Below are 14,625 nucleotides of genomic sequence, written 5' to 3' on the forward strand. Positions count from 1 at the left end.
ATGCTTAAAACAGTAGCCCAAGCGTATTATGGAAGGAGCACCTACACAAAGTACTGACTTAGGTGGGCATACTGAAGGGACATAATAGCTAGAACAAAAAATAAAAAAAGACAGAGAGAGAGAAGTGATTGGGAATGCAGTATTTAAAAGGAGAGAGTGAGATACCAAATATAATTACTAAAATTTTGGCTTTTGCAACTGGATAAATGGTAGTGTTATTCCCTAAGGTAAAGAGCAAAGGAGAAAAAGCTGTTTTGAGATAAGAATGAAGTTCAATTTTAGACATATTTTATTTAGGTGCATGTGAGGCATTTAATTGGAGTTCTCCAATAGAAAAGACAGGTTTGCAGTTCAAGAGCAAAAACTAATCAAGATGTATTAACTGGGGAGTCATCGGGAGAGAGGTGGTAATCACTCAGAAAACATTTCTCAGCATTTGTAACAAGATGAGGAATCTAACAACTGAATGATGGGGGTCAGCCAGAAGTAAGGAAGAAACCAAGCACAAAGTAAGTATTTAAGAAGCTCAGCTATGCCATGACACAGGACACCTGGATGGAAGAAGAGATTTTATTTTAAATGGAAGTAAACAAGACAAATGCTGACAGCAGAAAATCAACAGTTCCAGTAAAAGACTGAGTAAGAGCAACTAACTGAGAGAGCCAAACCAACACTCAAAAAGTAAAAGGTCTCAGGATAGTGAGATTACAAGTGATTTTAATTTTCATATCTTGCTTCTCTGTAGTTTCTAATTTTGATACATCAACATAATTTTGGCATGGGAAAACAGTGTTATTTTTATATTTTTAAATAGATCAAATTATGGTGCTACCACGTTTGCCAAGGGCTTAAGAGGGAAATGGGTGGTGGGCTCATGACAGTAATCTTTTTTTTTTTTTTTTTTTTGGTCTGTGTTAGGTCTTTGTTGCTGCACACAGGCTTTCTCTAGTTGTGGCAAGTGCGGGCTACTCTTCATTGCGGTGCGCGGGCTTCTCACTGAGGTGGCTTCTCTTGTTGCGGAGCACAGGCTCTAGGCACACGGGCTTCAGTAGTTGGGGCACGCGGGCTCACTAGTAGTTGTGGCTTGCGGGATCTAGAGCGCAGGCTCAGTAGTTGTGGCGCACGGGCTTAGTTGCTCCGTGACATGTGGGATCTTCCCGGACCAGGGCTCGAACCCGTGCCTGCATTGGCAGGTGGATTCTTAACCACTGCACCACCAGCGAAGTCCTCATGACAGTAATCTTACATAAGGAAAATGCAATCCTTAAAGCCATTATAAACTAGACACGAGAGCTATTCAAAAGACTGAAGCTCATGGAAACGATTAAATCTGCAGATAGAATTTATAGTCTAGTTATGGTCATTTTCAGATAAAGTCAGAGTAACTTAAAGGGCAAAAGTTAACAACTGAATCACAATAATAATAATAATACCATGGCATATAAACCAGTAGATAGTCTGTCATAGCAAAAATTAGAGAATCTTTGTTTCTTCACCATGCTCTAATTTATTCACTCATATATTCCTTATTCTGGACTCTAAGACTGTAGAAGTGAAATACCTAAGAGCAAATATAAACCCTCAAAAAAGGCAGGAAATCAAAGAATCCCAAAAATGTCACCATCTACTGCCTCCTTTTCTTCTTACTCCTTTTGAGCTTGGACATTTCTAGAAATCTTCAAAATGTAAATGTGAACAAAAGCACACGTCCATTACATCAGCAAGTATGGATGTCTATAACTGGACTATGCAAAGTCCCAAAAGATACATGCAAAACATATATTTTTCTAATAATCAATTCTTTCCTAACAGGAAAAAAAAAAAGTTATATCAACAGCTATTACTCTGCAGAACCAACCCTGCAGAAATTTCCTATTTATTATAGTTACTCTGAATAAAATTCAATTAAATATTAATTCAGTGACATAATAGACTACAAATTTAATAAAAGCTTAATTTTCATTAAAAACACTGCCTTAAATACTTTTTACATAAAAAAAATTCTTTCTTTTCAGATAATTTCTCTTAACGATACCAAAAAAACTTTAGATCTTTTACAAAACCACTCAATTCAATTAATTTTGTCCTTTTTACTCTCATATAGTATTTAAAACTAGCTGGATCATCTTTTCATGTAACATCACTACCATACTATCTGCTTACAGATTTTCTTTCCTCCCCTTTTGAAGAGCCTTTTCTTTCTCCTGACACATTTCCAAATGTGCTCAAATAGCTTTTCTAAAACTATTTTATTTATGAAATGACTTCAACGTTTCTGACATGATACACAGAAAGTTCTATTTTGGTTCTCCTTTCCCACATTTCCCCAGTGAAATTTACTACCTAGAGAGAAACAGAGCTATAGGTTATTTTTTTTTAAAAGGTGGGGGGAGGAGGGCACAACATCTCCATCTTTTTCTTTACCTTCTGCAAGTGTTCAGAGCAGCGGTCCCCAATCTTTTTGACACCAGGGACCAGTTTCGTGGAAGACACGTTTTCCACTGACCGTGGACGGGGAGGGAGGGGGAGGCATGTGGGGGGTTCATGCGGTAACACGAGCAATGCAGAGCGGCAGATGAAGCTTTGCTCACTCACCTGCCACTCACCTCCTGCTGTGCGGCCCAGTTCCTAACAGACCATGGACCAGTACCAGTCCATGTCCTGGGGCATTGGGGACCCCTGCTCTAGAGAATCTACTGAACAAGAGGCCACATTAACTATTGCTGTCCCCCTTAAGATTCACCCATGCTGCTCTTAATAAATAACAATTTAGAGGGAATTTTTAAAAGATAAAAAGAAAAAACTATCCTGCATAATTTTAAATTATTTACTCCATGTGAGTGTTTTGGCATCCTTAGGAAGAAAACAGAGCTATCTGGTGGCATGCACCAAGGTGTGTGTGTGTGTGTGTGTGTGTGTGTGTGTGTGTGTGTGTATAAAAGAGCTAAAGTTCTCCACTTTTATAAGGATACCATATTATTAGCCCTATACTTGCTTAGACAAGCAGTACATCTACTGATCTTCAATAGCACTTGTGAAGCATGACTAAATTCTAAGCAATAACTAAATGAATCTGTTAACAGAGAAAGAAAGTGAAAAGAAAGGAAACAGAAACAAATTCTAGGTGGTAAAATTCCTCTCCTAAATAAGAATTCCAATGTTTAAATGAAATACATGGGAAACCAAAAAATGTTGCTATAACTTCAAGGTTATTTATACTTCAAGAAGCAAGCTAGACAGAAGACATTCTTTTAAAAATTTTATTCCATTTCTAACAAAGGACCATGCAATCATCTAACTAAAGGACACTTACAAGAGTTTTCTGATGGTTCACCAACAGTTGTTATTATAAAAGAGATTTCCCCAAAAAAGGATTAAGGAAATGGCAGAGAGTATGTTCATGGATAGGTTGGTTCAGGATTCTCCCTGGAAAAGGGGAACATCAAGCTACAAACTACAGCACAGCAATCAGACAATGTATTCAACAGAAACACAACCCATTTTCAATTCTAACAGAGTTGTAAATTTTCAAAAGCAGAATAGCCTGGTATTGACTATTAATTCAACATAATTAATAGAATTCTAAGGAATAGTTGACACTAATCAACTGACACTTAAGTAGAAAGAGTATTTTATCAATCAAAGGTACAAGTTATTTTCACTGCCATTTTGAAAGGACAAAGATATATAAATACAGATCTAGATATAGATATAGATATAGATATAGCCTTTTCTTCCTAAATAACAATATTACAATATTCTCTTCCTGGCTATTGGTGGGGGGTGGGGTGAGATATCTTAAAACCCCTAAGGAAAAAGTATGAAATCATTTTAAAATGTGTCTTTTATTGAACTCTTTTTAACAACAGGACAAAAACAAGTATCAGATCAGATATAGCAAGTAATGGTAATATATAAAAGTTAAAATATTATCTAAACATGTGTCACAAATTCAAACCAACCGGTAGCAAACAATCAACTTAAATCTATGAATCAAGCCAGGTATGTACAGTAAGGAGTAGTGGGGCTTGTGGCTAAATAGATAGCATATAGCCCACCTGAAGACATTAAAATGCAATTAAAAAAATAACTTGCAGAATCAAGACTGCCAATTTACAACATCTGTTTTAAACACTTTAGTAGAAAGGAAAAAAATAGATATAGATAGATAGATAGATAGATGCTCTTCTAATCCTTCTGTAAATAAGCAAGGACCAAAATGAAAGTAAATTTTAAAATGTTAAAAAAAAGCTAACTCCTCACAGTTAGGATTCCTAAAGAATATATAACAAGGATAAAGTAATTATAAATAGAGAATTCCAAAGCAAAAATATAACAAGCTGTTATTTTAGAAAGAGGGAAACAGTCTGTAAAAAAACTACAAAATTTTAAAAAGAAACATCTACACCCAAAGCAGTTTTCCAACATGTCAACATGCCAACTCACTATAAAAATGAAAGTAGACGGAAACACATAATTTATTATTATGATCTTTAAAATTAATACTAGTTACCAAATACTTTCTTTTTTTTTTTTTTTTAACCAAACAGGCATCATGATTTTGAAATAGGTAAAGAGGGGGCCTTAACTGATACTGAAATCTTATGAGTGGTAGTTATCAGAAAAATTATCCCATTATTAAACGGCACTATAATTCCTGAAATTCTTATTTATATAACTTAACAACTACTGAAACTTAACATGTACTTAATAGGTCTGAAATAAGATACTTCAGCTATTGTTTAATGAATTGCAGACAATCTCCAGACAAACAAACAAATACAAAAACTGACATACAAATAATTGTTTCCTCAATAAAGCATTTAATTAAATTTTTGTCAAATACATAAAATAAAATTTTCATATGGATAAACATGTTACCTCCTGGACATCCTCTGGATTTCTTCGTGAAACAACCTAAAACAAAGCATACACATAAATCATTGCATTACTTTCAACAGCATTTGTATGAAAAATTCAATTTGCTTAAAGAAAAAGAAATACTATATCACTTATACAGAAGTTAATTATATAATAACTTCAGTATCTGAAACACATACTAAAAAATTAAGCAAAAAGACAACTAAAATAAAGTCTACACGCTAAAGTTCATGTATTATTACATTCACAAGAGAATGCCTCATGCTTCCCCTCTTACTTGACATAATTCTAAAGGCTTGTCTATCCCCCTTTCCAGCCTACATATAAATCAGAAGCATAAAAAGCAGCTGCACCTGGACAAAGTGTACAAAAGGATAGCACTGTTTTATTTTTTTCTTCTTACTTTTTTTTTATTTTTCATTTTTTGTCTTTTTTTTCTGTATTATTTCTTACAACTGTATGTGAATCTACAATTAGCTCAATAAAAATTTCAAGTTAAAAAAAAAATAGCAGGCTTCCCTGGTGGCGCAGTGGTTGGGAGTCCACCTGCCAATGAGGGGGATACGGGTTCGTGCCCCGGTCCGGGAGGGTCCCGCGTGCCACGGAGCGGCTGGGCCCCTGGGCCTGCGCGTCCCAGGCCTGTGCTCCACAACTGGAGAGGCCGCAGCGGTGAGGCCCGCATACCGCAAAAAAAAAAAAAAAAAACAGCAATCACAATGCTCCCATACACCATTATCTGTTAGAAGTAATCACTGACCTCCTAATGGTGAAGAAGAAAACAAAACTAACCCATAAAAAATTATATACATCATCCTCATCCTTAACGAGCTCCTGGCTGAAGGCATAAAACAGTAAACATGATACGATGGCCAGTCTGTAAGTACAGACTGAGATAGGAACAGGGATGGGAGTGCAAATAAAACAGACAGAAAAGGTCAGGGAAAACATCAAAGATGAAGGACGAGGGGGAGGAGAGGATTCCAGACACAAGAGAAGGAACGCTGGACAAGCTGGAATGGAAGGAGCTTTAGGGTAGCTTGCGAGCTGCATTTTACAGTTAAATTCAAATTTAAATTCCTAAGACTGACTGCATATGGGCCTTTAAGGTGTGATTGGCACCTGGCATCATCCCTTACTATCCTGCAAGGCCCCAGGACCTAACCCCATTACCTCTTGGACCCCCACCCCATCTTTCTACCCACACAGACTTCTTTTCCAGGAGGTCAAATTTATCAAGTGTATCCCCACCCCTACCTAAGAGCTACCATTCTCACTGTTCCCTTTGCCTGAAATGCTTCTCCCCTCAGTATTTTCATGGGTTGTTCCTTCATCTCTTTCAAATCTTTACCCAAATGTCAATTTCTCAGTGAGGACTTTTCTTTCCTTCCTATTTAAAATACAGCTCTACTCACACCTGGCATTCTCTATCCTTTTCCCCTGATTTATGGTTTTCAAAATATTATGCTATGGATTTTACTTGTTATCTATTTTGTAACCTGTGTGTAGGCAAGGACTTTTGTCTGTTTTGTTCACTGCTATACTCCCCTGGCCAGTAATTGACTTGTGGTAAATATTCAGTAAATATTCAAGGATTAAATTTTTTTAATTGTATATATCATTTGGGGACAAATAACCCTATCAATATTCCCTGAGCAAGGGGGGTGAGGGGGTGAGGCGGTGGATTCTTTCAGACTTCTCTAATGACAAAAGCCAAAAAGTCTAACACCATTTACAAAGAATTCCTCACAAAATGTACAAAAAAGAAGGCTGGGTGCTTAAATCATCAAACAGCATTGTAGAGTGGGAAAATCTCACATTAGATACATAATACCCTCTATGCAAATGTAAAAATCACGAATTTGATGCTACAATATGTATTTTGCAGAAACAGACAAAAAGATACATCAAACATATTAAAATGGTTTCCTGTGGATGAGAGGGAAAAAGTCCTTGATGACTGGTGACAATGAACTGGGAGATTACAATCAACTCAACACTATTCCTGAGGTCCAAAACAAAAACAAAAAGTATACTATTTAAAGTCAGACAAACCTGGGTTCAAATTGTAGTTGCTCCACTTACAGGTTTGATCTCCTCTGTAAAATGAGGATAATACTCCCTGCCTGGCCTGGCTGTAATTGACATCAAATAAGAACAGAACAAGAACTCCATAATTAAAAAGTCATCTCCCTCTCTCTCTTACTAGAGAATTTAACACAAGAATGCCAACAGAGGGACTTCCCTGGTGGCAGAGTGGTTAAGAATCTGCCTGCCAATGCAGGGGACACGGGTTCGAACCCTGGTCCGGGAAGATCCCACATGCCCCAGAGCAACTAAGCCCGTGCACAACTACTGAGCCTGCACTCTAGAGCCCACGAGCTGCAGCTACTGAGCCTGCGTGCCACAACTACTGAAGCCCACACACCTAGAGCCCGTGCTCCACAACAAGAGAAGCCACCGCAATGAGAAGCCCATGCAACGCAACAAAGAGTACCCCCACTCGCTGCAACTAGAGAAACCCCGTGCGCAGCAATGAAGACCCAACACAACCATAAATAAATAAATAAATAAATTTATAAATAAATAAATTAAATTTTAAAAAAGAATGCCAACAGAAAAGGTTTTCAATTTCTTGCCACTCTATTCTCCAATTTTCAGGATATAAAATTTGGTGAAATCTCTTAGCAATTTTCATTAATTTAGAACAGTGCTGTCCAACAGTACTTCGTCTGATGATGGAAGGAAATGTTCCCTATCTGCACTGTTCAACACAGTAGCCTCTGGCCACATGCTTCTGTGTGGCTACTGAGCACCTAAAATATGGCTACTGCAACTGAAGAACTTAATTTTTAATTTTATTTCATTTAAATTAAATTTAAATAAAAGTAGCCACATATGGCAAATGGCTACCACATTAAACAACACAGATTTAAAGTAAGAGGTTAGGGCTTCCCTGGCGGCGCAGTGGTTGAGAATCCGCCTGCCGATGCAGGGGACACGGGTTCGTGCCCCGGTCCAGGAGGATCCCACATGCCGCAGAGCGGCTGGGCCCGTGAGCCATGGCCGCTGAGCCTGCGCATCTGGAGCCTGTGCTCCGCAACGGGAGAGGGCACAACAGTGAGAGGCCCGCGTACCACAAAAAAATAAAATAAAATAAAATAAAGTAAGAGGTTAGAAAGGTAACTAACAACCATATATTATTCAAATACTGGATTTTAGCTATTACTTTCTAATTCCAACCCTCCCTGAAAAAACTTTCCAAAAGTTTTTGGAAACACACACACACCTTTCCAAAAGTTGGTGTTTCACATAATTAAATGATTTAATTTTGCCTCCTATAATTTTTTCTTATATTTTTGTAAGATGTGGTAACGAAAAGAAAGTTAGAGATAATCAATCCACTAATATCCACCCACCAAAAATAATCAACATATGATCACTGGCAATAAGATTTATTCAGGTGTTCCTTACATTCTAAGATGTACCTTTCTGAAAATTTACTAATTTCCTGAATTTACAACTCAATCATTTTATAAACATACTAAAGTAACTTTCTATTTTAAATAATCTTTTTTTACACATGCAAATGATCTTTTTGTAACAAAAGAAATTATTTCCTGGTTTGGTGTATGTATCAGAAGTATCACATTTTAGATTTTCCTCAGGTAAGGCATTCCAGAAATTAAATATATGTGTACTGCAATAAGCAAAAATACATTAGTAATCCCCTAATGATATCCACAATTTTAAAACCACTTCATCAGAAATAACCAATCTGATTATGATTCCTCATGCACACTCTTACTGGTTCACATACTTCTGCTGTGTGCTCGGGCTACGATGGTGAGCAAAAGAAAGTCCCCGCCTTCACACCTCCCAGAGCTCACAGTCTGGTGATGCGCAAGACTGTAGTGTGCTAAGCAACAGAGTTCGAAGTGCTTCATCCTAGGCGCTTCCCATGACACTGAATGCTCGCTGAATTCTCTTTGTCCAGACCACAGTGGCATCCCAGAAGCAGACAAGAACAGTTTAGTGACTTAAGACCTTCAATGTTTTCATAGTAAGTTACTCATGGTTATTACAGAAAATCAAAGCCTAAGTACTCAAAGTACCTAAGTGAAGGTCTTTAATTTTTTTTTAATATTTATTTATTTATTTATTTATTTTTGGCTGTGTTGGGTCTTAGTTGCAGCACATGGGATCTTTGTTGCAACATACGGGATCTTTCACTGTGGCATGAAGGCTCTTCATTGCAGCACAGGGGCTTTTCTCTAGTTGTGGCACACCAGCTCAGGTTTGGCACATGGGCTCCAGAGCACGTGGGCTCTGTAATTGCGACACATGCGCTATCTAGTCGTGGCTCGCATGCTCAGTAGTTGCAGCATGTGGGCTTAGTTGCCCTGAGGCATGTGGGATCTTAGTTCCCCGACCAGGGATCAAACCTGCATCCCCTGCACTGAAAGGTGGATTCTTAACCACTGGACCACCAGGGAAGTCCCAAAGGTCTTTAATATTAAGCACCCAAAAGGAACTTCTCTTCACCCTCACATATCTCTCATATGAAGGGGGGATAATTTACTTAGGCAGAGTTCAGAAAATTAAGTCAAAAGCTATTTCCTGAGCATTAATTATCCTTTTCCCAAACAACATAAACAAAGCTTAGTGAAAATCATGTCTGGAAAGTAGAGGGCCTGATTCTCCTCTTTCCTCTTTGGTTTTTTTGCTTCTCTTTTGTAGGTTCTTCCTCCTTTCACCCTCAACACTCTGTAATCACTCCAAGAATCAGTCTTAACTCTGCTTCTTAGCCTCATTTTTAGTATTAAGAGAGAAAGTCCATATCCATGCTAATACTGTTCCAGGCACTGTGCTAGGCATGTGGGGGGGGGGACCTTGACTTTGTACATTTACATTTGCAAAGCATTTTATTGATATATCAGTGTTTCACGTTACTCTCTCAGCAACCTATGAATTAGGCAGAAGTGGTTATTATGAGTTCCCCTTTTACCCAACAAGGAAGAGATCCAGAAATTGGTGCAAGGTCATATGGCTATTCACCTTCAGACTGGAATGAGAACTCGCAGAGTCTGACTCCTGGTTCAGTGCTCTTTCTGTGGTACTCTACTGCATCCGTCCGTTCATCTGCAGTATTTTTAGCAACAACTAACTTTACTTACTTCCACAACACCCTTCACTATTAGGTTTTATTTATTCTTTCTCTTACTCATTCAACAAATATCAGTGCCTACTCTGCTGCTAGGTACTGAAGCACAGTGGTGAAAACACTGGGTCTGATTTCTACATCACATTATAAAAATATAATCACTTGCCAAATACATTACCAAGTTCAACCACTTGGTATCCCACTATAAGGATTCTGTATTCCCACTTGGTGTAATCTCACTTAAATGAGTTAACAATGTGTCCTCTGAAATGAAAACCAAAAACACAAATGTATTAGGATAACATGAGTTAAGCCCAATGTCCTTTAGTAGTAACTCTTTCTAACTAAATAATTCTCTTCAGCAGGACTGCCAAATTGACAAAAAATAAGAATATCAAATCAGAATCTGAAGAAAAATATGATCATACTGAAAATGAACAAAACTGAGCCCTCAACCAAGATTTCTATAACTTTTAAAACTATATTAGTAATTATCTCAACAAGTAATATCAATTCCAAAACAAAAATACTGTAATTTCACCCTGATATAGATTGCTAGCATTTAGTAATTTTTTTCTGGGAAAATTTCAATATTTTGTCATAGAATTCAGCCTATAATTTCACAAAAGTTAGAATTTAAAGCAGTGATCGTTTTTATTTAAAGTTCATAAATTTCCACTGCAAGCATTAGCTACCACTGTCTCAGTAAGTACTATACATATCTTGAAGAGCCTTTTGCTATAGAGAATTATTTCACCAAGTCATGCTGCAAATTATTGTGCTAAAGCTGTGCTTCATCATCCTGCAAATTATTGTGCTAAAGCTGTGCTTCACAAGCCATGCTGCCACAGAATACGGATATTCTTTAATAATCGGTGCTCTCAAAGGAGGCTTAATGGTCAACTCAGTTTACCTTTGTTTTAAAAAAAATTTTTGTTTTTTACAGCAGAATTTCTCAAGGCCTGTAACACACTATTATGCCTAGTAAATCTCCAAAAGGAAAATATATAGTATTCCCCAAGGTCATTTATCCAATCAACTTTTTATTTTTATCATAGGTTGTTTATTTATTATTATTTGATTTATTTAGTGCAACACCTACTAAAATTTGAAACACACTTGGGAAATGTTACTGCAACGTTTGTAGTCCATCTGCCTCGGTTAATTCCAATGACAAGTTCTGAACTTAGGAAAACAAGTAAGGGCTCACAGTGAAGGTTAACTCTCTCTCACTATGCTAAGAAATTAAATACTTTATTTCATTCAATCAACAAGACAATCTTGCCTGGCAGAATGAGATAACCAAGGACCAAGAGCATATATTAGCATACTAATACTAATCAGATTAATCAGTAACAGACAGGACTGGATCTCACAACTCTGTGATTCTGAACAAAATGCTCTTTCCAGGACATAACAGATCTACCCTCCTAGAGATTAAAATTCCAAGTAATAGTCCTAATGCCTGTTAGGTAAACCCATTTGTCTTTCACAAAGAAATGCAAGTAAACCAAAAAATAGACGTTGAAGAAGCACTTTGGCAGATCAGAAGGATCGAAGAAGAGAGTCTGAATACCAGCTCTGGCACTAGCTATAAATTGCTTTCTTGCCAGTTAAGTGATAAACCAAAGAAAAGAAACCTTAAAATGAGCCCTCTTGCCCATCTTTAAAAAAAAAAAAATGAATGTTGTGGCCCTAGCTAAGGCCCATAATAAACAACAAGCCATGCTGTCATTAGTTCCTCTAAATCCTTTCCAGTGCTAACTTACTTTACCTACTTCTTAATAAGTTTTACCTAGTTTCCTTAAAAGTCAAGTGAAAGACACTCTTTTATCTAATTATTATCATAATAACTCATAAGAATGATTTGAAATCAACCTCAACTCAGACATACACAAAAGAATTGTCTTCTTCATAAGATTAAGAGATAGCTACTGCAAAATAAAGCTACAAAATTTATTCAAATCTAGTTATTGTGTTTCCTACCAAAAATGATCACAAAATAAGTCCCTTTAGAAACAAATGGAAATCAGTTAAATATAAATTTTTAAAAGCTACTTTTATGAGCAATTTATTATAATCAAGTCTTCTGATGGCCACTTCACTATTACTATTCAGCTGCTAGTTTAGGGTAATAGCAGATCTAAGAGGATAAAATACTAACAAAAGTAACATATTAAAAAAAAAACTAAGTGTCAAGATACAAATAATCAAACACAATGAAAAAAGAGAGACATGCCCACTCTTTTCATTTCTCAAAGATACGACTTTCCACACCTAGGGATAAACCTGACCAAGGAAGTGAAAGACATACTTGAGAACTATAAAACATTAATAAAGGAAATTAAAGAGAATTCAAAGTAACGGAAAGATATCCGATGCTCTTGGATTAGAAGAATTAATATTGTTAAAGTGGCAATGCTACCCAAAGCAATCTACAGATTTAATGTGATCCCTATCAAAATACCCAAGACATTTTTCATAGAACTAGAACAAATAATCCAAAAATTTATATGGAACCATAAAATACCCAGAATTGCCAAAGTAATCCTGAGGAAAAAAAATGAACAAAGCAGGAGGCATAACTCTTCCAGACTTCAGACAATACTACAAAGCTACAGTAAGCAAAATAGTGTGGTACTGGTACAAAAACAGACATACGGATCAATGGAACAGAATAGAGAGCCCAGAAATAAACCCACACACCTATGGCCAATTAATCTTCGACAAAGGAGGCAAGAACAAAAAATGGGAAAAAGACACTCTCTTCAGCAAGTGGTGCTGGGAAAGTTGGCCAGCTGCATGTAAATCAATGAAGTCAGAACATGCGCAACATAAACCAAAATAAACCTCACACCATGCAAAAAATAAGCTCAAAATGGCTTAGGGCTTCCCTGGTGGCGCAGTGGTTGAGAGTCCGCCTACCGATGCAGGGCACACGGGTTTGTGCCCCAGTCTGGGAAGATCCCACATGCCGCGAAGCGGCTGGGCCTGTAAGCCATGGCTGCTGGGCCTGCACGTCCGGAGCCTGTGCTCTGCAACGGGAGAGGCCACAACAGTGAGAGGCCCGCGTAACGCAAAAAAAAAAAAAAAAAAAAAAAAGCTTAAAGATTTAAACATAAGACCTGACACCATAAAACTCCTAGAATAGAGAGCACAGGAAAAACATTCTCTGACATAAATTGTACCAATGTTTCCTTAGGTCAGTCTCCCAAGGCAATAAAAATAAAAACAAAATTAAACAAACGGGACCTAATCAAACTTACAAGCTTTTGCACAGCAAAAGAAACCATGAAAAAAAATTAAAAGACAACATACAGAATGGGAGAAAATATTTAAAGATGATGCGACAGACAAGGGCTTAATCCCCAAAATATACAAACACCTCATACAACTCAAAAACAAAAAGAACGAACAACCCAATCGAAAAATGGGTAAGAAGACCTTAATAGACATTTCTCCAAAGAAGACATACAGATGGCCAGTGGGCATGTGAAAAGATGCTCAACATCATTAATTATTAGAGAAATGCAAATCAAAACTATAATGAGGTACCACCTCACACCAGTCAGAATGGCCATTAGTAAAAAGTCTACAAATAAATGCTGGAGAGGGTACAGAGAAAATGAAACCCTCTTACACTGTTGGTGGAAATGTAAACTGATACAGCCACTGTGGAAAACAATATGGAGGTTCCTTAAAAAACTAAAAATAGAGGAATCTTCCATAGCCTCTTAGATAGCCTCATCCACCAGAGGGCTGACAGTAGAAGCAAGAAGAACTACAATCCTGCAGCCTGTGGAACAAAAACCATATTCACAGAAAAATAGACAAGATGAAAAGGCAGAGGGCTATGTACCAGAAGAAGGAACAAGATAAAACCCCAGAAAAACAACTAAATGAAGTGGAGATAGGCAATCTTCCAGAAAAAGAATTCAGAATAATGATAGTGAAGATGATCCAGGACCTCGGAAAAAGACTGGAGGCAAAGATCGAGAAGATGGAAGAAATGTTTAACAAAGACCTAGAGAATTAAAGAACAAACAAACAGAGAGGAACAATACAATAACTGAAATGAAAAATACACTGGAAGGAACAGCAGAATAACTGAGGCAGAAGAACGGATAAGTGACCTGGAAGACAGAATGGTGGAATTCACTGCTGCGGAACGGAATAAAGAAAAAAGAATGAAAAGAAATGAAGACAGCCTAAGAGCCCTCTAGGACAACATTAAACACAACAACATTCGCATTATAGGGTTCCCAGAAGGAGGAGAGAGAGAGAAAGGACCTGAGAAAATATATGAAAAGATTATATGAAAAAACTTCCCTAACACGAGAAAGGAAATAGCCACCCAAGTCCAGGAAGCAAAGAGAGTCCCATACAGAATAAACCCAAGGAGAAACACGCCAAGACACATAGTAATCAAATTGGCAAAAATTAAAGACAAAGAAAAATTATTGAAAGCAGAAAGGGAAAAACGACAAATAACATACAAGAGAATTCCAATAAGGTTAATCACTGATTTCTCAACAGAAACTCCACAAGCCAGAAGGGAGTGGTATGATAAAGTGATGAAAGGG

The 14,625-nt window shown here is 37.2% G+C and overlaps 1 protein-coding gene across 4 annotated transcripts in view; it reads right to left on the bottom strand.

The window, feature by feature from the left end:
- The window catches only part of RPS6KC1 (ribosomal protein S6 kinase C1), a 232,629-nt gene that overhangs the window by 191,112 nt on the left and 26,892 nt on the right, over positions 1-14,625 (bottom strand). For all 4 annotated transcript variants that reach the window (XM_067029882.1, XM_067029876.1, XM_059073278.2 and 1 more), the window contains exon 2: positions 4,882-4,917. In XM_067029882.1, the coding sequence (XP_066885983.1) occupies positions 4,882-4,917 (36 nt within the window). The remainder of the gene's footprint in view (positions 1-4,881; positions 4,918-14,625) is intronic.

The sequence above is a fragment of the Kogia breviceps genome, chromosome 1 (genome assembly GCF_026419965.1).
Source record: "Kogia breviceps isolate mKogBre1 chromosome 1, mKogBre1 haplotype 1, whole genome shotgun sequence".
NCBI classification, from domain to species: domain Eukaryota; kingdom Metazoa; phylum Chordata; class Mammalia; order Artiodactyla; family Physeteridae; genus Kogia; species Kogia breviceps.